The sequence below is a fragment of the Urocitellus parryii genome, chromosome 4 (assembly GCF_045843805.1).
Source record: "Urocitellus parryii isolate mUroPar1 chromosome 4, mUroPar1.hap1, whole genome shotgun sequence".
In the NCBI taxonomy this organism is placed as follows: Eukaryota; Metazoa; Chordata; class Mammalia; order Rodentia; family Sciuridae; genus Urocitellus; species Urocitellus parryii.
This window is the reverse complement of record NC_135534.1, coordinates 106,539,638-106,567,177: the sequence shown is the minus strand read 5'-3', so window position 1 is coordinate 106,567,177 and position 27,540 is coordinate 106,539,638. Positions and strand designations below refer to the sequence as shown.

Genomic DNA, 27,540 nt, shown 5'->3' with positions numbered 1-27,540 from the left:
AAGTGTGAGTGTGTGTGTGTGTTTATGCACCCGTGTGCACACCTCTGCAAGTGTGTGCATGTACCTGTGCACTCGCCCGTGCGTGTGTCCGCCTCCTGAGACTGAGGCTGGAGCAACCTGCGCGTCTGCAATCAGACCCTCCCACATTAAAGGGAAAGCCAGCAGAGCCAGGCCCAGGATGAGGAGAGCAAACGGCAAAACTTAATGACTTTAATATGAAAGAATTTGCCACTAATTAAGCACAAACACTCCACTAATGCAGAGAACACATGTTGTGGATTTCACTTAAGCAGGAACCAAATGAGGTGAAAATCCTTCTGAAATGATAGCAGTTTACCAGCCGAGGGAAGATGCCGCCTGACCTCGTTTCTGCTCTGAGAAGCAGCCCAGCCCCTGCCTTCGCAGCCTCTGCCCTCCTGTCTCAGAGTTCGGCCAACACCTCCTCTGCCTGTCTCCGTCTGTGTCCCTTCCCTGTCCTCTTGCATCTTCTAGAGACATGCAAGCCACTCGACAACCCATGTTCTGATAGCGAGCTCCCCAGAGTCCCCTGTTCTCCCCACTCATCTCCCATGTACATTGTCCCTCCTCCTGCAGAGGTGAGGACCAGACTCTCCGGAAAGGAACGCCCAAACCACTGTCCTAGCCTGCCTCGGGGCTCTCTGTCCCTGGACATGCAAGAAAAGTTCCCTGCCAGAGCACCCCCAACAGGCCCCCCACTCCCCTCTGCACCTTCACCATGAACTCCACCACCTCTGCCTGAGCCTGACACCCTGCCAACCAGTGGTCTTAATTGGGAGCAATCTGCCCCCTTGGGGACATGTAACAATGTCTGGAGACATTTTTTGGGGTGTCACAAGTGGAGGTGGTACTCCTGACATCTTGTGGGTAGAGGCCAGAGATGTTACTAAGTATTCTTCAATGCATAGGACAAACCCACAACACAAAATTATCCAGCCCAAAATGCCAGTGGTGCTGAGGTCAGTAGTGCTCCTGGAGGTGGCACAGCAAGGACTCGCTCACGAGCACATGGTGGGCAGGTACAGCTGGGATGGGAGCGGCTCACCTGAATCCTAGCAGGTCTCCCCCACCTTATAGTGCTCAGCTACTTCAATAACATACCCATGTGCCCAGCACGACGCTCAGAACTGTCCGAATGCTGCCATTATCAGCCCTAGAGGTAGTATTATCCCCTCTCTTTTATACATAAGGAAGCTAAGACCCAAAGAAATTCATGCAACTCATCAAAGTCACCCATCTAATAAATTGCAGAATCAAACCCAGGTCCATCTGAATTCAGGTCGATGCTCATGGGTTCATTGCCTGATATACCCGTTCCTCTCAACCCCTTCTCTATCCTCTCGTACCTTCCACCCAACCCTGTGTTCTGAGAATGAGCCTTCCCTGCAGGCAGACACCTTGCATCCACCTGAATGCCTCCTCCGGCAGCCAGCTGTGCAGGCAGCTGCCTGCCTGTAGCTGCACAGGGCATCGACAGAACTGGATGCTGGGGTGGGCCAACTGGCCCCTCCTGGGGTGAGGCAGATTCCGGAGCCCTCTGCTTTCAAACGGGTGTTGAAGATCCCTTGGAATCCAGAGGGCTGAGACAATGCCTTTATCAATACTGAGCTTTTAAAAGGTTCTCCCCGGGAAGCCTGGGGAATTCTCCCTCTGCTTTCTCAGCAGCCCCCAGCTTCTCCCACCCCCACACTAGCCTTCCAAAGAGATTGCTGCTGCACTCCCCAAAATATGTCATTAGCAATGCATGCTCGCCGAGGGAACTCTGGGCTGCCATGAGACTGTCATTTGCTACAGCTGGGTTGGAGAGGTCTGGGCTCTGCCTGAATCTTGGCCTTAAGAGCCAAGGGCTTCAGGGTGTGCAAGACTGAGAAAGGCCAGGACTGGAGCAATCCCAGCCATGGTGGGAGGGGCGTGGAGCTGGGGAACATGCAGACACAAACAGGGCTCAGACCTTGGGAACCGGGGCTCAGGGCCACAGCTCGCTTAGGTGAGAAAAATATTTTTCACCTTATGGTCTGGCATGAGAAAAGAAGAGAGACTGGCCGCTAGGAACTGGGGCAGAGGAGAGAGGAAGCGAATTAAGAAGTAGCACTGGGAAACAAGTAGGATATGGGGCAAGAAGGTGGCCAACAGATCAGGCCGACCTACACCCTGTCAGGGTGTAGCTTTCTGCTTTCAGTGAAGGAAGAACACTGGGACCCTGGCCAGCGTCCCTTCCATGCAGGTGTGAGGCCTCACTGGCCAACTCCTCCCCTTGGTGAATGTGCAGTGTCCAGGAGACTACAGTCAGACCTGAGAAATGGCTAACCCTGGCCCAGGACCCCAGCTGGCTCAGAACCTTGTCCATCAACCACGTGGGGACCCCTCATGATTTCTGTTTGCCAGGCTAGAAGAAGCTGGACTGCTGTGACAGAAGCATGCCCAGTACAGGGGCCCTCAGGGCCCTCAGGGTGCAAGAACACCTAGCCCACGATGGGGACTTCCTGGCACAGGGCTGGGGGTGCTCTCCAGAGAATCACCTCCTCAAACGCCAAGTCCAAGGTGATTCAGGAAGGACAAAGAGGAGGACTTGGGCAAGTCATAGGGTGTGCATTTTTAGCCAACGGAACAGCATGACAGAGAACTGATGACAATGTTCAGTGTGGCTGAAGGGAGGGCACGTAGGCAGAAGAGCTGGCTGGAGGCTGGAAATGCCAAAGATGAGGTCCAGAGCCCACAAGACCTTAGGCTTGACCCTGAGGATTGCAGGTAGCCACAGGAAGATTAGAAGTAGCAGTGTTTAATGTTTTAGAGAGATAACCTGGCTGCTGGGTGAGACAGAGTTTAGAGGGGGAGCTGCAGGCAGGAGACTGTAGACTTAATGTCACACTCTAGGGGACTAGTAAGAGATGATTGGGGCTGCCTAGGGACAAGGAGTGGAAATCGTGGGTGCTAAGGTTCCAAGGGAAGCGATTGAGCAGAGTTGCAGCCCAGGAGTGTTGAGAAAATGAGCAAGTGAGATACTGCTGGAGGTGAGGGAGAGGGAGGGTGTTCTGGTGAGAGAGGGCTTTGGACAAGTTTGAATTTGAGCCAGAAAAATTGAAAAGCTACTTAGGAGCTAGTGTCAGCTGGCCTTGGTGATTGCTTGGCTATAGAAGATCCCCATGTGCCCTAGGTTGGCCATAGCACAACTTGGATTTGCCTGGCATGTCACTTAATCTGGGAGGTCTTCCTGGTGGAGCTTGGCAGAGAGCCACTTGGTAGACAGGTTTCCAGAGGCAGCTCCAGGGGAGGTGCAGAGTGAGCTGGACAGGCCACCTCAGTACAGTTCTAGGGATCCTTGAGTCCAGTACTTCCATCTTACAGAAAAGGACACTGGCTCTGCCTGAAGCCAGACAAAAACAGTGACCAGGTAGTGGAGACCAGAGCCCACCTCTCCCAATTTTCAGTGGGTGCCTTTCCCTGTCTTGTCTCCACCTGCCCAGAGGAAAGGTGGCAGGTATGGTACAAGATGGGAAGTAGAATTGACCAATAATAGGTGCCACCTTGCAAACTAGAAATGAAGCTGGGTGCGATGGCACATGCCTATAATCCCTGTGGCTCAGGAAGTTGAGGCAGGAGGATCACAAGTCCAAAGCCAGCCTCAGCAACTTAGCAAGGCTCTAAGCAACTTAGAGACACTGTCTCAAAAAAAAAAAATTGTTTTAATTATTTTTTAAAGGTCTGGGGATGTAGCTCAGTGGTTGAACATCCCTGGGTTCAATCCCTGGTTTAAAAAAAAAAAAAAAAAAAAACTAGAAATGGAGAAAAGCAGGGCTAAGAGAGAAGCTCTGTGTCCCTGGGGTGCCAAGGTAGAATCAGGGGTGGCCAAGGCCTGCCTACTAGGGCTCCTGGGGCTGCAGCAACGGCAAGAAACAGGCAGCGGAAGAGCAGTCCAGGCACCCTCAGCACCCGCTCCTCAGTGGGAGAAGGCAAAACCTAACTCCCTGATTCATCCCTGTCCCCCAACCTGTCCTGCCAGGTTTCAAGAGAGGTGGGACTTGCCAAACACCCCCTATGGCTGCTGCCACACTGGGGTTTCCACGCTGCCAGGAGAGAAGGGCTGGCCGGGCCTGTCTGGAAGATCCGGGCTCAGGCTCCTTCTCGGCCTTTTCCCAGGCTGCTGCGCTCCCGCCTCTCCTACGCAGTGTGCTCCCCCACCCAAGGCGCCGGGCGCCGGCCCCACAGCCCATCATTAACCAGCTCAGTGTGGGGAGGGGGGGGAGCATCAGCCAAGAGGAAAACATTGGCAGTTTCTGTGACCCCAGAGGAGGGGCAGAGGCGCCTAGGCTTGGACAGTAGCAATTAGCCCCTGACTGTGGGATCCCGGGATGTTATCACCCCTGCTGGCAAGGTGGGTGTGGAGAGGGCTCAGAGTCCCCAGGATACCTGGAGCTGTCCTAGCAGCACTGTCCTCAAGGGAGAATTCTCCAGGACCCACCTCCCACCAGCCAAAGTTTCTGCTCTGCAGGAGACAGGGGAACAGAAATGCCCGCTAACAGCAGCTCAGGGCCAGGTGGACTTGAGTCTAGCCCTGGCCCTGACTGCTGTTAGCCAGCATCTCTGCACTGGAGTCCACCCTGGCTCAGTGCCTTCTAGATGTGCCTAGTCCCACAGAAGGCTGGCCGGGGAGCTGGCTAAGAACTGGGTCTGTCTCCTCACTGAGGTCTCTGAGTTGGGCGACTCTGGCTGCATCCTGGTGTAAAGGGGAGTCTGGTGGCAGACCATGCCGGCTGGGCACTTGAGGACCTCCAGACTGATGGGGAACCGAGCCTGAAGCACAGATACGAGACGGGACAAGTTCAAAGGACTTCAGGGAGAGCCACGCCCTTGTGGGTTCTGGCTGACAGAAGGGTTGGGTCCAGGTGACACTGATTGCCGAAACCTTCTGAGAGCAGGAGACCCCAGAAAAGGGATTGCCTCCTGATCTCACCCTCTCCCTTGACAGCTTCTCCCAGGTGAAGCCAGCCGGGGCTTTGGAAGTGAGCCGCTGGCCAGCCCTGAGGAGTGACATTTGGGGAAGAGGCTGTGTTGGGGCAGGGGGACACATAACCTTAGGTCACTGTGCTGACTCAACAGGGTTTCGGGGAGGCATTCCCCCTCCCCAGTGAGTGAGTCATTCCCACTTGCACTTAGCTGGTTTCTCACAGGAAGTCCTGCTCCTTTCTGCCAGTTCCTGGAGGGGAGGGAGGGAGCATCCCTGGAAAGCCCTAGAGATGGATCTCAAAGGACGATGGTTTCACAGAGGCCTCAGGAGCCCAGTGCTCCCTACACAAAGAGACTTGCACTATGTCTCTATTGCGCTGCCACTCCACTCCAGGCCAGGTCTGCCATCTCTCTCCACCCAACTGAGGGTACTCAGGCAAGTCTCAGGAAAGCAGGGTCTGGGAAGAGTTGACCCAGCTAGGACAGAGGAAAAGGTGATCCATACCAGAAAGCCCAAGTCCCCTTGACTCCCCCAGGTACCCTGTTCACCCACCCACCTAGCCATCTGGGCCCAGTCCCAGCCTGCTTGGCTAGGGAGAGGAGAGTTTGAGGTTTCAAAGTGCAGGAAGAAAAACTGCTCCAAGCGGGTCTAGGGGAACAGAGCAGGCCACACCCTGCTGCGTGGGAACCTGTGGCCCCCGCCTGCAGATTAGCTCCATGGCAGGCAGGGCAGGGCCTTGGGGAGCAGGTTTGTCTGCCACAACTGAGGCGCCTTTGTGTTTTGTTGCTGAGCTGGGGCTTTTGCAGGTTTGTGACGTTCCGGGGCGGGGGGGGGGGGGGGGGCGGCCTGACGCCTGTTGTGCTGTCTCAGCACTTCTGGGAAGCCGGGTCACCCAAACTGTTCAACCTGAGCACTAGTGGGGAAACTGAGGCCCCTGAGCACAAGCCCCAGGGACCCATGTCCCAGACCCTGGGTTCATAAGGTGGTCAGGAAGAATATAAGCAGTGCTTGAGGACAGGGGAAAAAATTCATTCTTTCAATATCTTTGGGATGCAAGGGCCCCTCTGCTGAGGGCACAGGTGCCCAGGGGATCTCCACTCTTCACCCCCTTGCTCTCTGGATCTCCCTGCTCTGCAACTAGCAGCCTTCTGCAGGTGCCCCGCCTGGGCTGTCCAAAGCCCCTGTTTCTGGCACTCAGTCACTGGACCCCACTGCAGGGTGGCCAGTCGACTCTGTGGCTGCAGGATTCTAACTGGTGTTTGTGTCATTCTCACAAGGGGTGATGGAGGGACATTTCAGGAAGGACACAATCCAGAACAAAGACTCTGGGGAGTTAGATTAAGCCAAAGTCTGTTTGGGGGCAGGGTGGGAAGAGTACTAGACTGAGGTTGGTGTTCTATGTCCCTGGGCAAGTGACCCAACCCCTTGGACTTGGTAAGTGATGGGCTGCTTGGTCCATTGAGCTCCAATGTGCTGCCTTGCCAGTGACCCCAGTTCCCAGGAGCCTGCAGGGGAGGAGAAAGGGTGTTTGGGGAAGCAGAGAAGGTCGGCAGGGATTCCCCAAGCTCTAGACCCACCAGCATCAGGGGTGACATGGTCAAGGCAACCCAAGGATAATCCTGCCCCTTGCACAGGGGCTCGAAATCTGTTGGGAGATGAGACACAGACCCAACACACATGCCAAGAAACAGAAAATTAAGGGGTACAGATGCATGTCATATGCTTTTGGAATATGAGTAGAAGTGCCAGCTAAAGAAGGAATAAAGAGCTACAGAGGTATCTGGGAAGAGGGGGACTACATAGCACCCAGTATAGTGCCCTGTGTGGGGTACATGCTCAGTAAACATTCATCGAATGAAGTTCCAGAAAGGAGGTGTACTGCTTCTGAGATGAAAGATGATGATGGTGATGGCAACTAACATTTATTGAGCATTAATTGTGCTAAATGCTGCTCTCTGAGTCTCCCCTGTACTCTTTCATTTAATCCTTACAACAATTTTATGGGGCAGGTATTGACTATTAGAATCCCCATCTTGCTGAAGTGTGGTCTCAGTGAGAACTGAGCCACAAAGAGGTGAATTCACTGATCCACAGCTGGATAGCCAGGACGTGCAGAAGCGCAGTGCAAGCCCACATTGCCAGCTCTTAGCGTCCCTGCCTGCTGCCTGGAGGAGATGTGCTAGGATGGCCCTTCAAAGAGCGGGAGCCACCTTGTCCATTTCCAGATTATCGGACTAAAACAGAAAGCCCCAGGCAGAAGCTTGGGTTCCAGGTGCCTCCGCCTGGAGTGGGGAAGAGGGGAGCCCACAGGGGAATTTCCAATCTTGCCTGTCTTCCTGTTCCTCTCAGTTCCAGGGCTCTGATATACCATCCCCAGTGACTCAAACCCCATATTTCAAAGCCCCCTCACGCTGGACCCTTTTAGCAGCTGTGTCAAAGGCAAAGAGCAAAAGTGAGCATGCTGTTCCTTAGAGGTCCTCCCTGCCCCACACCACCCAGCCCGTCTTGGGGATAGAAAGGGCCAGGAGCACAGTAAGAGGAGGCCAGAAACTTTCCTCACTGCCCTGTCCCAGGGTTGCTTCTGGTACAGCCACAATGGAGAAGAGCAGCTCCCCCAGATAGACTCAGGGATGAGGAAGGGCTACCCCTGTCTGGGCACCAGAGCCCCTTGCAATGCCCTTCCCCCCATGCCCAGATGCTATCAGCAATCTCCCCTCCTGGCACTGACATGGCCCTAAAGGATGAGGTCACTCCAGAGGCAGCAAATGAATGTCAGCCTGTGCATCAAGGCCTGGGCCCTGCCTCCTCCACACCTGCGGGGGGATGAGAGGAGAGGGGCTCACTGGGACACGGTGGGCCTTGTTCCCCTACAGCTTCACCAAGCCTGGCACTAATCCCAATATGGCTCCTGGTGCCCACATCCCTTCCCCCCACTCTCACCCATGGCCCAAGCCCTCCCAACTGGCTTTTCCAGTTCCTGGCTTTGTGTGGTGCAAGTTCCCCAATTATACCCGCATTATCTCAGCTGGGCAGCCTCCAGCAGGTTTGGGGAGTGGAGGCTGGGGGAGGGGCAGGGAGCACCCACTCATCGTGCCAGGGAGGATTGAGGGTTCAGTCGCTTGCCAGCTGGCCAGTCAGCAAGCGGGCTGGACTGTCTGGCCCATTGACCTCACTGTGCAACTGCTTCTGGGGTGGGGCACAGGTGGGACTGCCATCAGACTGTTAGGGCCAGAGGGAGCACTGAGACAGGGTAGTCCAGCCTGTCAGAGGGAGAGGAAGGTCAGAAAGGAGAAGTGATAGGCTAATGTCTCAAGGTGGGACCAAAAGCAGAAGCAGCTGGAGCCAGCCCCCAGCCGTGGCTGGGCTTCATCCCATCCACTCCTCCAGCAGCAGCACCTCTGCCTGAGAGGTGTCAAATGTGGCACCAACTCCAAAGGACCAGCTGGAAGGCTGGGGTGGGGACACCGCAATGTGCCTTGAAGGGCCATGTGGATGTGACTAAGTGTACAGAGAAGAACATCAGGGAAACTAAGAGTCTGACAAGGGCCTGGCTTGGGGGAACCCAAGACAGATTTCCTCCACAAGCATTTCTTGAGTGCTTACTGTGTGTCTAGTACCAGAGATCCTACAGTCACCTGTGCCCCCTGGAGGGGAGGACTGGGGAGCCATTTATTGCCCTGTCAGTGCTTTGGAACCCTCAGAGGAACCCACCCTGATTCCACGTCTCCATCGTGTAGAGGCTGTAGCCCCAATTGCCACTCTTGAATCCCAGACTCCCTTGGGGTCCTCCCCCTGTCTCTGGGTCAGTACAGGGCCCAGCAGCATTGGTATTATTGATGGCACAAATTGAGCAAAGTAAAGACAAAAGGACATGACGTGTACTAATGTGTGACAAGGACCTGGGTTGTGGGGACTTGACTGGCTTGGGATGAGTGGGGCCTGGATGGAGCTAGAATGCAGGGCATGGCTCCCAGAGGTTAAGTGAGCAGAGCCAAGTTCAGGTGTAAAGAAGTTCAAACAGAAGACACCATAGATGGGATTAAATAGTCAGTGGAGCAACGGGAGGGATTTTGTTCATCCATGCCACGAGGTCAGTCGCTCCCACCTTCTTGCAAATCTCTGTTCTCCTGGCTTCCATTGCAGTCTGGCAACAGATATTGACTAGCACCTATTGTATGTCAGATGCTGGGCTGGGCATTGGGGATACTGAGAAAAGGCACAGATCCTGCCCTGGAGGTGTTCACAGTCCAGTGGAGAAGTCAGAGGGTCAACCACCACATTCCAAGGCAGAAGGAGCTGTGCTGGAGGTAGATGGTTATCTCTAGCTGGGAGGATCAGGGAAGTTCCTAAAGAAGAGTGGCCTCGGCCTGAACTCCATAGGGAGAAGGGGAAGGGCCTCCTCAGCTGAGGGAACTGCATAGCCACAGCCTAGAGACCTTCATGGGCAGGCTTGGTGTGCCTTGGTGGCTGGGCTGGGTTGCCCACAGACAGGACCCAAGTGCTGATAATGACTGGCAAACAGCCACTCGGGAAATAGTGCTTGGGTAACTGGGAGAAGGAAGAGAGGGAAACCCGGAAACATGCCATTCTTAGGATATGGCTGGAAAACGCAGCTTATGGAGAGATGTGGGGAACAGACAGGTGACAAGGATGTCCAAAGCCAAGTTAAGACATTTAGATTTGATTGTAAAGGCAACAGGGAGCCAGTGGAGACCTGGCCTTGGGCAGCACCTTTGTCGCTCTGCCTGGCCAAGCCAGTGCATCAGGGAACGGGGACCCAGCCATGAGGGACAAGACCACAGCAGTGGCCACGATGACAGCCATCACAGGTCCTCACTGTCACCACTGACGCGCTCTCCCATCCATTATACCATGTGGTCCCCTAGCAACCCTGTGGGGTAGAGAGGACTGGATTATCTGCCCCATTTACCAGAGGAGGGACCAAGGCCCAGGAAGGAGAAGCAGCTCATAGCTCCTAGACTGGGGCTCTCCTTAGAAAGCAGGCCACTCACCGCTCATCAGAAATGAGGGTGTGGACATGTGTTTACTATGTGAAGCAATATTAATGATATATCACCGAGTCAAAAAGCAGTGTGTAGAATGATCTGTACACTGTGGTTCTGATTTGTTTTAAAAAACAGAGAGAACAGAGGTAAAGAAGATAAATCCCATAATATTATCAGTGCTATTTCTGAACAGTGGGATCATGGGATGTTGTCATTTTCTTATCCAGAATTTTCGGTATTACCCAGAGTGTTTTTATAACAAGTAATTAATATTTTTATTATAAGAATTTAAAAGTTAATGACTGCTATAAAATACCAGGCCAGAGCACAGGGAGCCATGTGGGTGGGTGGGGAAGGTGGTGCCTGGCACTGACACGCCCTGTCATCCCCTTGCACAGGGGCACACACGCAGGTGGTACAGGTGAACGACTCCATGTATGGCTTCATCGGCACGGACATAGTGCTGCACTGCAGCTTTGCCAACCCACTGCCCAACGTGAAGATCACCCAGGTCACATGGCAGAAGGCCACCAATGGCTCCAAGCAGAACGTGGCCATCTTCAACCCAGCCATGGGTGTCTCTGTGCTGTCCCCCTACCGTGAGCGCGTGGAGTTCCTGAGGCCCTCCTACATTGATGGCACCATCCGCCTTTCCCGCCTGGAGCTGGAGGATGAGGGTGTCTACATCTGTGAATTTGCCACCTTTCCCACAGGCAATCGGGAGAGCCAGCTCAATCTCACTGTGATGGGTAAGCTGGCCTGGGCCCTTCCTTCTTGCTTGTCCAGAGGCCCGTGACCTGGGGGCTTGGCCATCTGCAGTGTGTGCCTCAGTGGCCCCAGATATCCTCCTGGAGTGGGCATGCACCCATCCATAGCTCCAGGGATGGCACTTCCAGTCCCTTCTAGCCAGTCTGCCCCACGCTTCACTTAGGGGTTGGAGGCAGGGGCAGAGTAGAGGATCAGTATTCAGATTGGAACCCCCACCATAGGACAGTTTGTGGGTGACCAGGATGCAAGTCAAAGGAGCCATGTCACTTGAGCATGCCAAGACTCCAAGAAGGCCTAAGCTCAACAGAAGGGGATACAGATAGTAGAGCAGGGAGGACCCGTCAGACACGAAGCACTTCCCAGGAGAGGTTCTGAGAGGGGCTTTGGTGAAGTCCAGCTTCGAGGCAGGATGACCTGAAGACAAGGCCCAGGGCAGGGTGTGCGGTGCCTCTGCATCTCTGATGAGGCGACGGGCTGATCCCATGGTGCTCTGCTTTCCCACAGCCAAACCCACCAACTGGATAGAGGGCACTCAGACAGTGCTTCGAGCCAAGAAGGGGCAGGATGACAAGGTTCTGGTGGCCACCTGCACCTCGGCCAATGGGAAGCCTCCCAGTGTGGTGTCCTGGGAGACTCGGCTAAAGGGTGAGGCGGAGTACCAGGAGATCCGGAACCCCAACGGCACAGTGACGGTCATCAGTCGTTACCGCCTGGTGCCCAGCCGGGAAGCCCACCGGCAGTCCCTGGCCTGCATCGTCAACTACCACATGGATCGCTTCAGGGAAAGCCTCACCCTCAACGTGCAGTGTGAGCGGGGCAGGGTGCCAGGGCGGCCCCCCTCCCTCCGATTCTGCCTCTCATCCTTTCCTCCTTCCTGAGGTGCTGTCTGCCCGTCTCCTCCCTCTTCCCTTCCTCCTCCCCTTGCCATTTCTGAGGTCCTATGACCCCGCCCTTCCTCTCCCTCTCCCACCTGTTTCCAGTGTCCTCCTCCCATTCCCCCACATCTGGGGCTCCCTCACCCTAAGTTCTGCTTTCCTAATCTCACCCTCTTCAAACACCATCCCTCACCCTACAGATGAGCCTGAGGTGACCATCGAGGGTTTTGATGGCAACTGGTACCTGCAGCGGATGGATGTGAAGCTGACGTGTAAAGCTGACGCTAATCCCCCAGCCACTGAGTACCACTGGACCACGTAAGTGCCGCAGGGCTGGCCACTGCCTTGAGTATACCTCGTAGGATCAGGGGCCCAACCTCCAGGAGCCTTAGGCAAGGAAGAAATTAGGGTCTGGGCTCAGGTTTCTCAGTGAGAAGGGTGACCCCAAAGACACTCCCCCACCCATGAACACACACACACACACACACACACACACACTTATCTCCATGTTTGAGTGCCAGGGTCTGTTGAACAAATCATTTTGCCCGAGAGGGCTTCCCTGTAATCTACTTCCTTTCCTCTCACTAATAAATAATTTTGTCATTTTCCTTTGGTGATTCAGCGTGAGTCACTCCCACCCCAGCCCCCAGCATTTATTTTTATCAAGGTGTCCCCAGGGATGCTGGCATTCTGGAAATCCCAGATCATTCTTTGTCCCTATTCCTTCTCTCCATCACCTCTAGATTTTGCGGGTGGAGGCAGCAATCAGCCTAGAAGGCTTGAGCTCATGGAATGCCCCCCGACCGTGTCCCACTGCCCCATTCTTGGCTTCACGGTCTTTGGACCTAGCCCTTGGAGGAGCCTGTCTCTCCTCCAGCCAGCTGTAACAGCCTGGGCCAAAGTGCCTCCCAGAGAGATCTGGAAGGAACACCCAGAAAGGCAGGGGTGTGGGGAAAACCATCAAGGGTGACATAGGTGTCCAGAAGACAGTGGCTCAGAATGAGTCTCTACCCATTCTCCAGGAAGCAGAGGGCCCTGGCATGCCCTACCTGTTATCCTCCACTTCCCACAACAAAAAGTGTTTCTGAAGGTGCGAGTGGGCGGAGACTGCTGACCAGTGCAGCTCTGTTTATGGAGGAGCTGCTGGGTCCACTGACTAATAGTTCCCCAACATCAGGATCAGGAGGAAGGAAGGTTTCAATCCTCAGCAAACTCCCAGGAAACACACAAAAAAGTCCTGTGACATGCCCAGCAGCAGCACAAGATAATGACCCGAAACAATTCCTATCTCACTCTCTGAAGAGCTTCTTAAAATGCAGATGGCCAGACCCTCATCCCAGTGGTTCTGCTTCAGGAGAACCTGGGGTCAGGATCCAGGCATCTCTGCTGTTCCTCAGCCACCCAGGAGACCAAGGAACCAGGAGCAGTAGAGAAAACACCCTCTAGGAGTCCAGAGAGCTGGCTAGAGATTCCATTCTGCCACTTCTGTAGATCTTTCCTTGACCTTGAACCTGAGATTTCATGTTTCATGGGGCAGGTACCCATCTGTTCTATGTACACTTTAGTGTTAGAGTGATCAAATATGAAACACTGAATGATATAAAACTGCCAAATGCAAGAGATCATTGTTGTGGGTTTTTTTCCTCCTCCTAATACAGACCCTACCACAAGCACTCAGCAAAGGGCTGGTAGGCTTGCAGCCAAGAGGCAGACCCAAGGACGGCTTCTTGGGGCTGAAGATCCGTAACCCTGTGCCATATCTCCCAATTCCCACAGGCTGAATGGCTCTCTCCCCAGGGGCGTGGAAGCCCAGAACAGAACACTCTTCTTCAGAGGACCCATCAACTATAGCCTGGCAGGGACCTACATCTGTGAGGCCACCAACTCCATTGGCACCCGCTCAGGCCAGGTGGAGGTCAATATTACAGGTAGGAAGTTGCACCCTCCCCTGCCTCGCCCCACCCTGGGGATCCTCCACTACTTGCGCCCCCCACCTTTGAGTTGTATTGTTACAGGGAGTTTGTGTCTCCTTTTCCTGCTTCTCTGGTTCTCCCGGAGCTTTGGCCATTGGTCATGCTTTGCTTTTCTCTTTGCTTTATTTAGGGCTGTGTGGGAGACAATCAGGGTGACTCCCAATCAGAGAGGGGAGGACAGAGGCTCTAAAAGGGAGGAAGAAAGTGTTGCTTGCAGCAGGGCTATTTGGAGGCATGGGGTGGGGGAGGGGGCCTGTCCCTGGATCTGCCAGCAAAGCACAAGAGGCTTGCATGGTGGGGCAGGTTTGTAGGTGGAGCCCATCCCCTTTAGCTATGTCCCTGCAGTTGGGGAAACCTGTATGGGCCGCCTGGAGAGGCTTACCTCAAGCAGGAAGACTAGATATAGCCCAAAGCCACAGTGGTGTGTGTGTCCTGCAGCTGAATTGCTGATTCCCCTGATCTTTCTCTGTCAACACAATGAGGTGGATCAGCTACCTTCCCTCTCAGGAAAGGGACAACAAGGAATAGATGTTCTAGAGATAGACTGCACAAGGGACATGCCCCTGAACAAGCCTCATCTGTACGATGGGGATAATGTGACCTGGCTGGAAGGAAGTCAGCTGTTGGAATTACACCTGGCATAAGTCTGTGGATAGACAGCCAGTGTTCTATGATTATTATTGTGACCTTTGTCATTATCCTCATGATTAATGGAAGCATCCAAACAAGCAATAGAGGAGTAAATGGTCATCTAACTTTGAACCTGAACTAGTTGCAGGGTGAGAAAGTGACAGAAAGAAAACCTCCTAGAATGGGAAGTGGCATCATGCTGCTGCCAAGGAAGACAGGAAGTAACATGTGCAGAAAGTGACCTCAGGCATACAGGAAACTGGGCGGAGGTTCCTGGGTTCCAGGTACAGGATTTGGGCAAACTCTGAGGATTCGCTGGCTCTGAGCCTGTCTCAGGAGTGTGAGACCTTAGTGGTGAGTACATTCAAGAAAGAGGAGCCCAAAACTCTCCAGGTGTTGCATCTAACTGTCCTTAGGCTGTTGTGTCACCTCTCAACTGGGAGCCACTCCCTGCCTCTGGTTCTGGACTGTTTACAGGAATAGAAGTGTCAGGGTTGAGCTTAGGAGAGGCTGAGGTAGCTCCCCTAGCAGGCTAGGGTTTGGGGGCTCCCATAGATTGGCAGGTAGAAGAGAGGACCAGAGTCACACTCTTCTCCCTCCTGAAGTAAGTATGAGCCAAACCCAGAACCTCAGAGACCCAGGCTGTGGCCCTAATGCTGTGGGGGCAAATGAGGAAGGGCAGTGCCACCTTCCTAAGGAGCATGACTAACCCCTGGGGAGGAAGCATCATATGAGACCAAGTATGTTCACATGCTGGCTCTTTCTGACTGTGTGGCCTTGAGCAAGTTCTTCACCTCTCTGAGCCTTAGCTTCCTTATTTATAATGCAGAGATGGTTGTGTTTCTCTCAGGCTTCTTACGACCATGCAGTGCTCCCAGCAGGGCAATGCTTTCTCCTGTTGGTGGACCGCAGTGCCACATCCCCTTCCACCAGCCAGGCTCTCTGGGGAGACTGCTGATTGGGAAATCAGGAGGAAGCCAAGAAACCCAAGAGCAATGTCCTCCCACTGACCTTACTGCCCAGCAAGAGAGGATCAGACAGAGGCCCTGCTAGGCCAAGTAGTGTGCCCAGCCCCAGTGGCCGGGGGGGAGGGGGAGTCACAGCCTCCCTTCCCCCAACCCCCAGGAGGAAGCAGGATGACCACAAGTGCAGGACTGTTCCTCAGGGACTCAGGAAGGGAGGGAGAAGAGAAACCCGCCGTGACACGCCAGCTGCTGTCCTAACCTGCCCTGGTGCTGTGGTCCCACCTGGGTGGCAGCATGTGCTATTTGCCTGCACCCACATCATGCTAGTGTAGGTTGGGGCAGATGGGCCAGGGACACCCAGGGCTCCAGCTGGAAGAGGGACACAACACGACTCTATTGTTGACGGCTGCCTTGGGCAGAAGCTAGGGAAGCAGGGCGCTTAGTGAATCACTGATAGGCTGCAACTGTGGGCTGGCTCTCCCCAGGGAGGGTCTCTTGGGCCGCCTCCATCAGCCAGGTGCCTGAGCCTCTTTGGGGTTGTTGATTCTTGTGCCCTTGGGCAGCTCCCAAATAGCAGCAAACCTCACCACCCTTCATCTCACACCCGCCAGGAGCTGCCACATTCTCCAGGGGCTTGTCCCATTGGGACATAGCCATACCCTGTGCTCCAAGCCCCACTGGTCCGGAGGGAATGCATGAGTGAGAGGGATAAGTGGAAATTTAATTTTTTATTCTGGCCATCCGTTTGGGTAATAGCTTTGCCTGGGGCGCATCTGGAGAGGACAATGAAAGCAGCTGGGGCAAGGCCGGGACTCGAGCGCAGGGTTCACCAACACACACGTGTGCAGGCACGCGGGGCAGAGCTGCAGGAGAGGGAGTGGGGGAGGCAGAGGTCAGGGAGCCAGGCATGGAGCAGGTGGGAAGCAAAGACCAGAGCCTGGGGCTGGGTTCGGAGCAAGGCCCCTGCGGGCCTCTGAAGGGCTCAGCAGGGAAGCAGTGAAGTGGGCATGTGGGCTAGACTGCATAGGCAGGAGGCCGCGGGTGGCACCAGACACCCGTGGGGGGCTGTCATAGTAAGTCCTGGATGCGAACAACAGGCCCAGGCTGTGGCTATGGGAACGAGAACCAAGGAGGGGAACCCGGTGGGATTTGTTGATGGGTTTCCGTGGTACCTGGGTCCCCCAGAGAAGCCCATTTCACAGACCCTTATGCTGAGGAGCAAATTTCCTGGGGTTGGCCTGGTAGCTACATAAGGGAGGGAGAGCCCCTCCCTTCTTCCTCAAGGAGTAATGCTAAGAGCAGGAAGGGGGTCCCAGGTATGACCTTGATCAGACTAAAAAGACCAATAGAGCAGTGCCTATCCCTGCAGGTGTTAGAAAGAAAGTGTCCAGGCCTCTCTGGCAGGGACCCAGCCTCTTGTCACTTCCCAAGAGCAGGGCAGGGAGGTCACTAGGGTGAAGGATGTCTGTCCCTCTCATTTCCAGTGAAGGCAGGACTCATCCTTTGAGGGCTCAGTAACAGGTCTCCCCATCAGGCCAGGGTTCTTCAGACCAAGGGTGGCGAGCCTCCAAGAACTGTCCAGCTGGAGGGGAGCGGGGTAAGCCTGCAGGTGTGCATGCCCAGGCATGAGTAGGGGTGTGTGCTTCTGTGAGTGTGTAACAGTGAGCCAGTGTGGGCAGGCGAGCCACTGTCTGCATGCTGAGTGTGCAAATGGGAGCTCATGGCTGTGCTGCGGGTAAACGTGCCTCTCTCTAAGCTGGCAAATGGCGGTGTGTCTGGGAGGCTGAGAACGCAGCTGTGTCTGTACCTCTGGGAGGATCCGGTCCTCCTCCAGCTTGCTGAAGCCCTGCCTGATGGTCTGACACAATGCACAGCTGCTGCAGCTGCAGGAGGACAGCAGGGCTTCCCAGAGGGTGACCCCAGGCCTTCCTCCTCTCCCTGCGGCCAGCTGCACTGCATGCTGGGAGGTGTAGTTCTTACAGCTTCTGGGCCTAATCTGATGCCTGAGCATTTCCTGCCTGAGGAAGCATCAGGCATTGGCTTTGGAAATGAAATGAGCCCAAACATTCAGATCCAGACTTTAAGCCCTAACCCCATTCCACCTCAGATTCATCCGGAGGTCCCCCAACATCAGCCCACCCACCTCACAAGGAACCAGGGCCCCAAAGAAATGGATAGCCCCATTACCCTGTGGTTCCAGCCAGCCTGGGATCCCAGACGGGAGACTGCACCCTTCAGGAACAGGGCCAATCTGCCCGCTTTGTAAAAGGATGTGAGGGAGGCCGGCTGGGCCCCCGCCAGCAAGCGCAAATGACCCCACTGCCCAGCTCTTCTCTCTCCTCCCAGCTGCGGCCCTTGCAGCTCTGCTCTGGCACAGAGACAGGAACTACTGGCTGAATGTGACAGCTGGAGGGACAGAGGGGGAGGGGAAGGATGCTCCATCCACACCAAACCGCCCCTTCTGCCTGCACACGAATTAGGTCTCCGTATCTACTCCTTTTTTCTGCCTCCTCTGCTTGGCAGCTTCACTCTGAAGTCTGTAATTCTGGAAGGTCATCTTATCTTAGCCATTCTTTTACCTCTCCCTGGGCCTGACCCTACAGCAGCAAAAATAACCAGGGTTCTCTTGGGTCCCAAAAGATACCCAGGCAAGAGTAAACTTCCTTAGCATTTAGGAAGGAACAAAAAGAGAGAAACTTAAGCAGAGAGCCAGGAAGGCAAAGAAACTTGATATAATCTGACCCCAAACCCTTGGTCCACTCCTCCTGTCCCTGACTAGTGAAATGAGGTCCCCAGTGTGTCCCATGCCTGGTTTGAGTATCTTCGGAAAACTTGCTCACTTAAAGCTAGCTCTCCTCTAAGACAGCCTTGCAATGAGAAAATTCATTTTTTCATTCAACAAATATTTCTTGAACTCCATCCACATGCCAGGCAAGCTAGGCACTTGGGATACATCAATGAGCAAACAGACTAAGTCCCTGTCCTTGTAAAGCTTATATAGTAATTTTGAAGGTGAAATGGAAAAAAGAACAACAGAGTAAGGTGGATCACAAGTGCTGGGGGATGGGGGCCTCATTCGCTGCAATTTTAAATAGGGTAGTCGAGGAAGTCTCAATGAGAAGGTGATATTTAATGATGGAGTGAACCCCAGGATCCCTGGAGAAGAGCCCTCCAGAGTCCTCCAGGGTGTGCAGTAGCCAGTGCAAAGGCCCTGAGCACTGACAATGCCTGGATGGAACAGCCTACAAGAAAGCAAGATGAGATGGCAGCAGAGAGCAGGTCACGGAGAGCATTCTAGGCTCTGCAAATCTGGGCTTTTACTGTCAGTGAAACAGGGAAAGCCATTGGAGGGCTCTCGGTGGAGAAGTGGTGTGATGTAATTTACACTTTAACAGGATCTCTCTGGCTGCTGTGTTGAAAATAGTCTATAGAGGGACAGGGTCGAATCTGGAGAGCAGTGAGGTGGCTGTTGCAATAAATATTCCAAGTGAGAGACGATGGTGTCTTGGTGCAGGGTGGTCATCACAGGGGTAGTGAGAGGCGATCAGGTTCTAAATTCATTCAGATTATAATTTACAAATTCCTTTGGAACACCAACCACTCTCATGAAACAGATAATATGGTAAACCCTTCTACACTGATTAGTGGGGTCAAAAAATCCAATCTAGTTGAGTAAAATGTAGGGAAGTTTGTTTTCCATTGGTTCTCTGCTGTCAAAGAGAGCACAAAGGTAACTAGAGTTCTACACAGCTGCAACCCCCTGAAATGAATCAATCCCAGATTATGAGGCCACGGCTTCCTGTTGAGTTTCTGTGAAAGAGAAGAGCTTTAGTCCTTTGAAAACTGCAGAAGGACCACAGCCAATAGTAGTTAATCCTAATTTGCATTTACTTGCAATCCTGTATTAAATTGTGATTAATGGAATGGAATTAGCAATGGTCTAAACCAGAATAAGAGGTGCAGATCATTAGTACATAAGAATTCTACAGAGAAAACTATGAGAAGGCTGCATGAAGAATAGAATAAGGGAATGCAGTAGATGGAAAGGGTCGAACAGCATCCTTGGCAGGGTTCGCAGCATAATCAAAGACTTACAATAAGGAACCCACTTGGATAGCAAGAACAGTGTATTAGTCAGTTTTCTGTTACTGTAACAAAATACCTGAGGTAATATAAAAAGAAAACAGTTCATTTTGGCTCACAATTTCAGAGGTTTCAATCTGTAGGCAGTTGGCCTATTGCTTTTGGGGCCTGTGCAAGACAGCACATCATGGTGGGAGTGCATGCTAGAGGAAGCTGCTTGCCTCCTGGCAGCCAGAAAGCAAAAAGAGACAGAAAGGGGCCAGGTCCCAATATCCCCTTCAAGGGCACTCCTAAATGACCTAACTTCCTCCCACTGGGCTCCACCTCTAAATGTTCTACTACCACCCAATGGCACGTTGAGCCAGAAACCAAGCCTTCAACACATGGGCCTCTGGAGGTCACTTTTTCAAACCATAGCAAACTGCAAGGAAGGCACACTGGTCAAAGTCAAGATGAGGCGGCATGGTGGAAGCCTTGAAGGCCGGACTGCAAGGCCCACCAGGGCGTGTGGGAGTTACTGCTGGTCTTCAAAAAAGAAAGCAGTCAGTCATCTACACAGTGACAATTAACCTCTGCCCAGCAAGGGGGAAAGAGACCCAGGGCAGGTGGGAGATCCAGGAGTCTACTGCAACAGTAAACACCTGCATGGCATGCTGAGAAAATGAACAGGAGGAGTCAACAGAATTTGATGACAGATTTTGACCTAGGAGGTGGAGAAGAATCAATGTTCACGATTCTGAGATGTAAGAGCGGACAAATGTTGGTGGCAGTGGAGGACACAAGGGAGATGTGTTGAATGGAAAGGATTTGGAGGGAAGATGTAGAACTGCCTTGGAACAGATGGGTTTTGAGTTGGTGATGAGAATTTCAAAGAAGGATGTAGTCATGGGCAGTTTTTCAAAGGTGTGCCCCTACATAGGAGTCCTCTGAGATAGTCCTGGAGACAGGGGACTGGAGGTTCACACTCCAAGAAACTGAGAAACACTCCACCCCACATGACCCTCAATGTGGGTGAGAAGGTGACTGGCCCTGGTGCTTTGCCTAAGCAAAAGTTTCCAAAATGTTTGACCCCAGTGTTTTTGCTGACCCCGAGCCAATGGTTTGAGGTTCCGTGGACCAGTTTGGGGAATGCTGTCTAAGGGGCCTTTGGGGACAACATCCTGGCATAGGTGAGAACTGTGTACCCAAAATGGATTGAAGTGCCAGGAGGATAAAGCTCACCTGTCAAACTGAGACCAGGTGTGTCACTAAAAAAGAAACAGGGTGAGGGCTGAAGGTCCAAGGGCAGAGCTTGCAGTGAGATGGCACAGTGGAGAGGACACCCAGAGAGGAAAACCAAGGACCAAGGATCCTGTCTCGTCAGGCAAGGGACAGGTTTCCAAAACAGGAAGCAGATCCCTCCATCAGGGTGCCCTACCTGTCCTCTTGTCCTCTACAAATGCATGGCTTCCTTCAAGGTTAGGCAGAGTCCAGCCTCCTCCAGAGCCCCTCTTCTAACTCTATGCCACAGCGTCCTGGTTCCCCAACACTCCTGAGCACATCACTGTCCAACCCCTTGACTTCTGCTCACTGCTCAACTCTAAGCATGCCATTTGATTCTCTGGCAAGGCTGTAGTTGCTTGTACCCTACTACAGATGCTCAGGCGTGTTTGCTGATTGGATGGTGAGTAGAGAGCTAAAGGCAGGTGTGGAAAGGAGAGATTATTTAGACCTAGAGAGAAGCAAAGGGGTCGCAGGCAGGTTGAAAGTACAGATGAAGCGAGGTTCCCCACACACATTCCATTGCCCCCAGGACACATAAGATGGCAGCAGCCATGTGGAGTAGGTATGGAGCCATTCTAAGGTCAGTAACAGATGGGACCTGGTAAGCCAGGAGAAGCAAGAGGTTCCAGGAGACTGTTCTGGATAGAAGCAGTCAGGACAGATTCAGTAAATATTTATGGGGCAGCTCCTCAGTGACCTGTACTGAGGACACAGTAGCGACAAATGGAAGTTAAGTCCTCGGGGCTTCTCTCCTCCAGTTCCAGGCATAGGAGCATCTGGGTGGCCCTAGTTCCACCACGTGACCTTGGGCAAATGGCCTCCCCTCCTTTGGGCCCCTGTGTTTTCTTAGCCCTTCCAGCCTGAACTGCAGGAAGGCCTCTGCTCCTTCCCAGAATCTCCGCCCCACTCCTCCCTGCTGCCTGCTGCCTACAGCACCCCACAGGCTCTCAGGGGCCAGCTCCACCCAGGAGGAGGGAGTGGGCTCATGGGAGGAGCCGATTCCAATGGAGTGAGTGATGCTGAATCAGGGAGTGAGCTGGCAGTAACAGACTCCCAGGGGCCACCACAGAGGCCCAGATAGACACTTTACCTTGGCCCAAAGAGAGGAGGGAGAGCAGCACAGGTCAGCCCCCAGGGGTAGCCCTGGGCTGCACTCTGGCTCCTACTGACCAAACCCAGCCACGGTCTCCGGTGCCACCCTGTGGTGGTGCTGGGAACCGCCTCCCTGAGCCTCACCCGGGGACCTCTGGCCTCTAGCCTGGCTTCCACACCCTCCCAGGCACCGAAAAGATAGGGTAGAACCGTACTGTGTGCTGTCCCCACTGGCACAGAAATCACCCCCTGGACCTTCTCTCCTGACAACTCTTCTTCATTTTCCTCTTTCCACCTTTTCTACCTCTCATTTCTGCTCTGTCCTCAGTCCACAACTCCACCCTGGCATAGGCGTGTGGCTCCACGCACATTCTTACTCATGTGCCCTAGTCTCTGTGGTGCATACACGTGTGTCCACTCCCCGCTTCCGCTCTGCGCCTACGCCCTGCCATGCTGGGTATCTCATGCCTCTAGCCCAGGCTGGCAGCACCACCAAGCCCCCACCTTGCCCTATGGGCCCAGATCACAGCCAAGAGCCGCAGCCCTGGTTTCTGGCACTTTGGCAGCTGATTGGCACTCACTGAGTGCCTACCAGGCCAAAACTTAGGAACTCATTTTCCCTGTGCCCTGGGGGCAGATGAAATAAGCACCGAACACTTAGTCTGCTCTGGGCTCTGGGCTCTGGGCTCTGGGCTCTGGGTCTAGTAGCCAAGGTGATGGTGTTGGAGCACAATGACCACCTGGTGTCAGGCAGAGGGGCATTGGTGACTGCACAGGCTTTACATGCAAGAGAAACAAGATTGTATTGTTCACCGGGTGGCCTCAGGCAAGTTATTTAACTTCCTCGAGCCTCATCCCCTCATGTACTGGGTAGAAATGAATGGCATACCTGCCTCTAGAGACAGTGAATGGCATCTAGTGGACACCTGCCAAGGGTGGCCCTGCCCAGGTGCCTCTGCACGGCAAATAGGAGTGGAGCTGGGCTGCCACCACCCCCCCAAGATGGTCAGGATGGAAGGCCCTGGTGCTGCGGGTCCTGCTCTGGTGCTGCTCTGACTCTTTCTGCTCTCGCCTGTCTCGCTCCAGCTGTGGTACCGTTGGGGACCAAGGGGCCTCTGGAGCTGGAGCTGCTCAAACTCGGGTGTGAACATCCTCTCCGGGGCCTTGGGCCCACTTCCCGGCCTTTCCCTCCCCTGCCTCCCTACCCACCCTGCTGACTCCCGAGGAGCCGAAGCTGACGCTGTCCCCTCCGTCTCTTTTCCTCACCCAGAGTTCCCCTACACCCCATCTCCTCCCGAGCATGGGCGGCGCGCCGGGCCGGTGCCCACGGCCATCATTGGGGGCGTGGCGGGGAGCGTCCTGCTGGTGCTGATTGTGGTCGGCGGGATCGTGGTGGCCCTGCGCCGGCGCCGGCACACCTTCAAGGGTGACTACAGCACCAAGAAGCACGTGTACGGCAACGGCTACAGTAAGGCGGGCATCCCCCAGCACCACCCGCCCATGGCGCAGAACCTGCAGTACCCCGATGACTCGGACGATGAGAAGAAGGCGGGCCCGCTGGGCGGGAGCAGCTACGAGGAGGAAGAGGAGGAGGAGGGCGGTGGAGGGGGCGAGCGCAAGATGGGCGGCCCGCACCCCAAATACGACGAGGAGGCCAAGCGGCCCTACTTCACGGTGGATGAGGCCGAGGCCCGTCAGGAGGGCTACGGGGACCGGACTCTGGGCTACCAGTACGACCCCGAGCAGCTGGACTTGGCTGAGAACATGGTTTCTCAGAATGACGGGTCTTTCATTTCCAAGAAGGAGTGGTATGTGTAGTCCCCTTCCGGAGCCTCTGTCTGTGCCCACTTCTCCCCAGCCCCCACCCGCACGCCCCCTGCCCACCCTCGACACCCACTCCTCCAGGAGCCCAGCAGAGACTCGCCCAGCTGCCCAAAGCCAGCCCCAAACTCCTGGGGAGCCAGGGGAGCCCAGGGCAGAGCCGACCTGGCTTTGTTTTAATTTCCTCCCTCTCCCGGCCCTTCCCCATGGTGTTGTGTTCGACTGTGGCTTGGTGTTGCTGTATCTTTCCTTTAACAACCCCACCCACGGCCCTATGTGTAGGGAGCCCTGTCTTGTCTTGTGTACCTGGGCATCCCTCCAGGGTTTGGGGAGCCAGCCCTCCCCCGCCCCCCAACACTGGAATCTGTTTGTATTCTCTTCATTGGGAGTGGAGGGCTAAAGGGGCTCCAAGAGGTAGAGCCCCCCCACACACCCTACTCCCCAATGCTGCTCCTCCTCCCGTGGAGAGGGAAGCCAATACCCCCCAACCCTAGGCTAAGGAAGCTGGAGTTTGGAGCCCTGGTCTAGACAGCAAGTGTACCCCAGAGGTAGCCGGGTCAGGGTGGCTTCTCCAAAGCACCCAGGGGAGTCTTGTTTGTTAAGTGAATCAAGTCGAGGTCCCTACCTGGGTCTTGGGGCAGTGTGTTTTCCTGGTAGGGTGGTTTTTACATTTGTTTTCCTCGTTGGCCTACAGAGTGGAGTTGACCCTGCTCAGGTGCATCCCTCCCTTTACCCCTGATCTGCTCCCCACATATTGGGGGACCCCAGGTGGACTCTGCCCACACTTCCTATATGCCTCTGCCAACACATGCACATACTACATGCACACACACCACCGGTCTACCCCTGCTCTCCCCCAGGGCTCACATGCCCTTCCCAGGCTGGACACTGCCCAAGGCCTGTCTCCCACACCTCTTCTCTCTTCCCAGATCAGGGTAGCAGCAGCCTATAGAAGCTTCCAGGGCAGCTAGGAGGAGGCCTCCCTGATGCTACCACTCTAGGGTTTCAGGCTGACTCCTACCTTTCCTTACAGCATGCAGCTTTCTCAGATTTCTCCCTTATCTGTCAAGTGCTAGCAACACTTGACTCTCTTGGAAAGTCAGGGCTGAATTCCCAGAAGGGAATTCCCTCCAGAGTTAGAGGCCAAGAAGTGTTTATGGGGAGAAGAGAAAGAAGCCATGCTATAGAAGATCTGCCAACATGGTCTGATAGGAGGACTGCTAACCCCTCACACACGAAGGCCAATGACAATGTCACAGGCCTCGAAGAAAGTGCAAAGTGGGTGGGCAGCCAGGAGACCTACTGCTCACCCACTCTGTTCTCTGCTCAGCTTCCCTTTGCCCATTCTGGGCTGAGGGGAAGACCAGGGAGAGGCCTTTGTCAATTGCCTCCTGGAATGGGATTCTAGGTTCCTCTGGACCATCCAGGACCATCTGTCCCGTGTGTACAGTGAAAGAAGGCCCCTTCCAGCCCTCTCTGTCTCCCAGATCAAAGTGCCTCAGTTCCTCCATCTGCCCCCCCAACTCCCCGGCACTCTAGATGGACATGCCCACGGGAAAGGCCCTGGAACAGGAGAGCTGGGCTCCAAGGGCCCTCGGCCTACCCCTCAGGATCCCAGCTCCTCAGCCCAGGTATCATGCTCTGTGGGATGACAAATGTTATTTCGGGGGGGAGGCAGACCACTCTGTGCCCCACGGGCACTGACCCACCCTGCCATAGGCTTCCTAAGGGAGCCCCCAATCCCTTCCCCACTCCCCCTGGTGCTGCTATCAAACCCCCAGGCAAAGCTCTATCTCTGCCCTGGCAACCCTGGGCCCACCAGCTGGGCCACCCTCACCAGCCCTTACTGCCCCAGCCCCAGCCAGGCCGCCCAGTAGCCACGTAGCAGAAGTCTGAAGCCATGCCAGCCCTGGGGCGGCTCTCCCTTCTTAGCATTGGGGGCACTGCATGGAGTGGAGTTAGGGGAGAAAATTCTGGGGTCTTTCTAGACACAGGGCAGAGGGAGAGGAGGAGGAGCTGGGCCACTTCTCCCAGCAGTATTAGTGTCCCCTAGGGCAGGGGATTTTCCCATGTTACATCACTGCCCCATCCCTCTTCATGCCACTCTGGCCGCTCTGCTGGCCCCTTCTCTCCAGGCAGGAGGCCAGCCCAGGGCCCAGCCTAACAGAGGCATTCCCTGTCCCCATGGAATCATGAGACTGAAGGGACTTGTCCTCCTACATCTCCCTTGCCCTACACTGCCACCCTGTTCCTCATTCTGTGATGGACTGAGGAGGCCCCGGGCCCAGACAAAGCACTGAGTCCCACTTGACACACCTCCACATCTTCCCCCCAAGCAAAGCACAAATTATGGGATCCATGCAGCACGGTCCAGGAGTCCAGCCTCAGCATGCCAACCTGGGCTGAGCATTGGCATGAAGCAGGGGTCAGCACTCAGACTAGGGAGATGGAGATTTCTGAGCTCCGTGTTTGTGGGACAGTGGGCACTACCGCTGGGCTGCAGACACAGCCATCTGGCAAAGGGAGGTCCGGCCCAGCAGAGAGATGAGGACATTTTGCTTCTCCTTCATGCCCCCAGCATGATCTGAGCTTCTGCTTTGCCAGAAATAAAATAAACTTGGTATTAATTGTGCCAAGGCCTCCCTGGTTGTCATCCTGCCTCTTGTTGCCCTCCCTGTCCTTACCCCCACCCCGCTGCCCCTATGCCCCTGTTTTCTTACAGATTTTGGTATTGTTCTAATGTGCAACAACCATCTGAGTCCCCTTTTACCAGAAGGATCTGAAAAGCAGCAGCACAGAATAGGTGAACCCAAGCCTGTAAGTGCCACCACCTCAGGCCCAGCATGCATGCATGTGGAGGACACACACACCTCCCACAGACCCAAGCACAGGTGTGTGTGCGTGCACACACGTGGCCAAATGAGCACTCAGCACAGATGCAACCCAGGAATGGGCAGAAGCTGCTAGAAGCCCTTAAGGAGAAACAATGATTCCTCTCAGTGCTCAGGTCATAAGAGAGGCCCGCAGGGGCTCTGGTCCTGGGCATGTGCCCCAGTCACTGGTGCAATAACTTTCTGCTGTCCTCAAGGCAGAATAGGGACTCGTGTCAGGTGGATGCGGGCAGCCTGCCCAAGCCCAGCAGACACTGGTGTTCCCTCTCCTGGGAGGAGGGGGGTGCTCCCAGGCCTCTGGAGGTCCAGATAGAGACCCCCAAAGCCTGACTGCCAACAGAAACCCTCTCCTAGTGAGGGGCAGGTAGGCCGAGCCACCCCGGGCCAGGGAGGCCCAGGAGGTGAGGCTCTGGCCTCTGCTGCTGCTGCTCTTCTGACCCCTGCTGTGAGGAATGGGCTTGTTGGCCGCAAAAAAAAAAAAAAAAAAAAAAATCGTTTTCTTTTTTTGTACAAATGGAAACAAAATCCAGGAGAAGCTGCCACCCTCACCTCTGAGTGTGATTTGCTTCCTTTGCTTCAGTTTCTTTGTCACCGTTTTCGTCTTTGGTCCTGGGGACGGCCCAGCAGATTCTCCTGGTTCTGACCCAAGGGGTATTTGCCTCACCCCCTTTTACTTGTATAAAAAAAAAATGATGGGTTGAAAAATGTACTGAGGAAAAAATGTACTTTTTTATAAATAAAGTGTTTAAAACAAAACCATTGGCTTCTAGTAACTGCAGGGGTGGGTAAGCCGCAAAGCTAGAGACGGCGGCTTTGCAGGAGAGCTTGGTGGAGGGGGCCCTCACCTCTTCCCCCTTGGTACCGTGACAGGGACACAGACCCCAGAGGCATCTCACCTGCCCTTGCAAGAGTTCCCCAGGAAGAATGCCCAAAGGCTGTCATGGAGCCATCTCCCACTCAAGTGGGAGGGCCACGGGCAGTGGTTGGCAGCATGGCATAGGGAGGGTTGTCTTCTGCAAGCTCAGGAGGGGGCCCTTCAAGAAAGGGAAGCCCGAGAAGGCTAGGGGACAGAGCCTAGAGGCAGGGCCCACGCTGGCTGGAGCCTCCTACCCAGAGCTCCTGGGCTGCATGTACCCACCTTGTCCCTCCCAGTTCTCCTGGTAGCCTCTTCCCTGATGTCCTGCTCCTTCCTGCCAAGTCCCCCCCTGTG

At 54.5% G+C, this 27,540-nt stretch overlaps 1 protein-coding gene across 1 annotated transcript in view; it reads left to right on the top strand.

Annotated features, from left to right (window-relative positions):
- Nectin1 (nectin cell adhesion molecule 1) overlaps positions 1-26,746 on the top strand; it is a 61,491-nt gene extending 34,745 nt beyond the window's left edge. Inside the window, exons 2-6 of the mRNA XM_026403506.2 lie at positions 10,368-10,718; positions 11,242-11,544; positions 11,813-11,930; positions 13,389-13,540; positions 22,889-26,746. Coding sequence (XP_026259291.2) covers positions 10,368-10,718; positions 11,242-11,544; positions 11,813-11,930; positions 13,389-13,540; positions 22,889-23,436 — 1,472 coding nt within the window. The 3' untranslated portion in view covers positions 23,437-26,746. The remainder of the gene's footprint in view (positions 1-10,367; positions 10,719-11,241; positions 11,545-11,812; positions 11,931-13,388; positions 13,541-22,888) is intronic.
- The last annotated feature ends 794 nt before the right edge of the window (positions 26,747-27,540 follow it).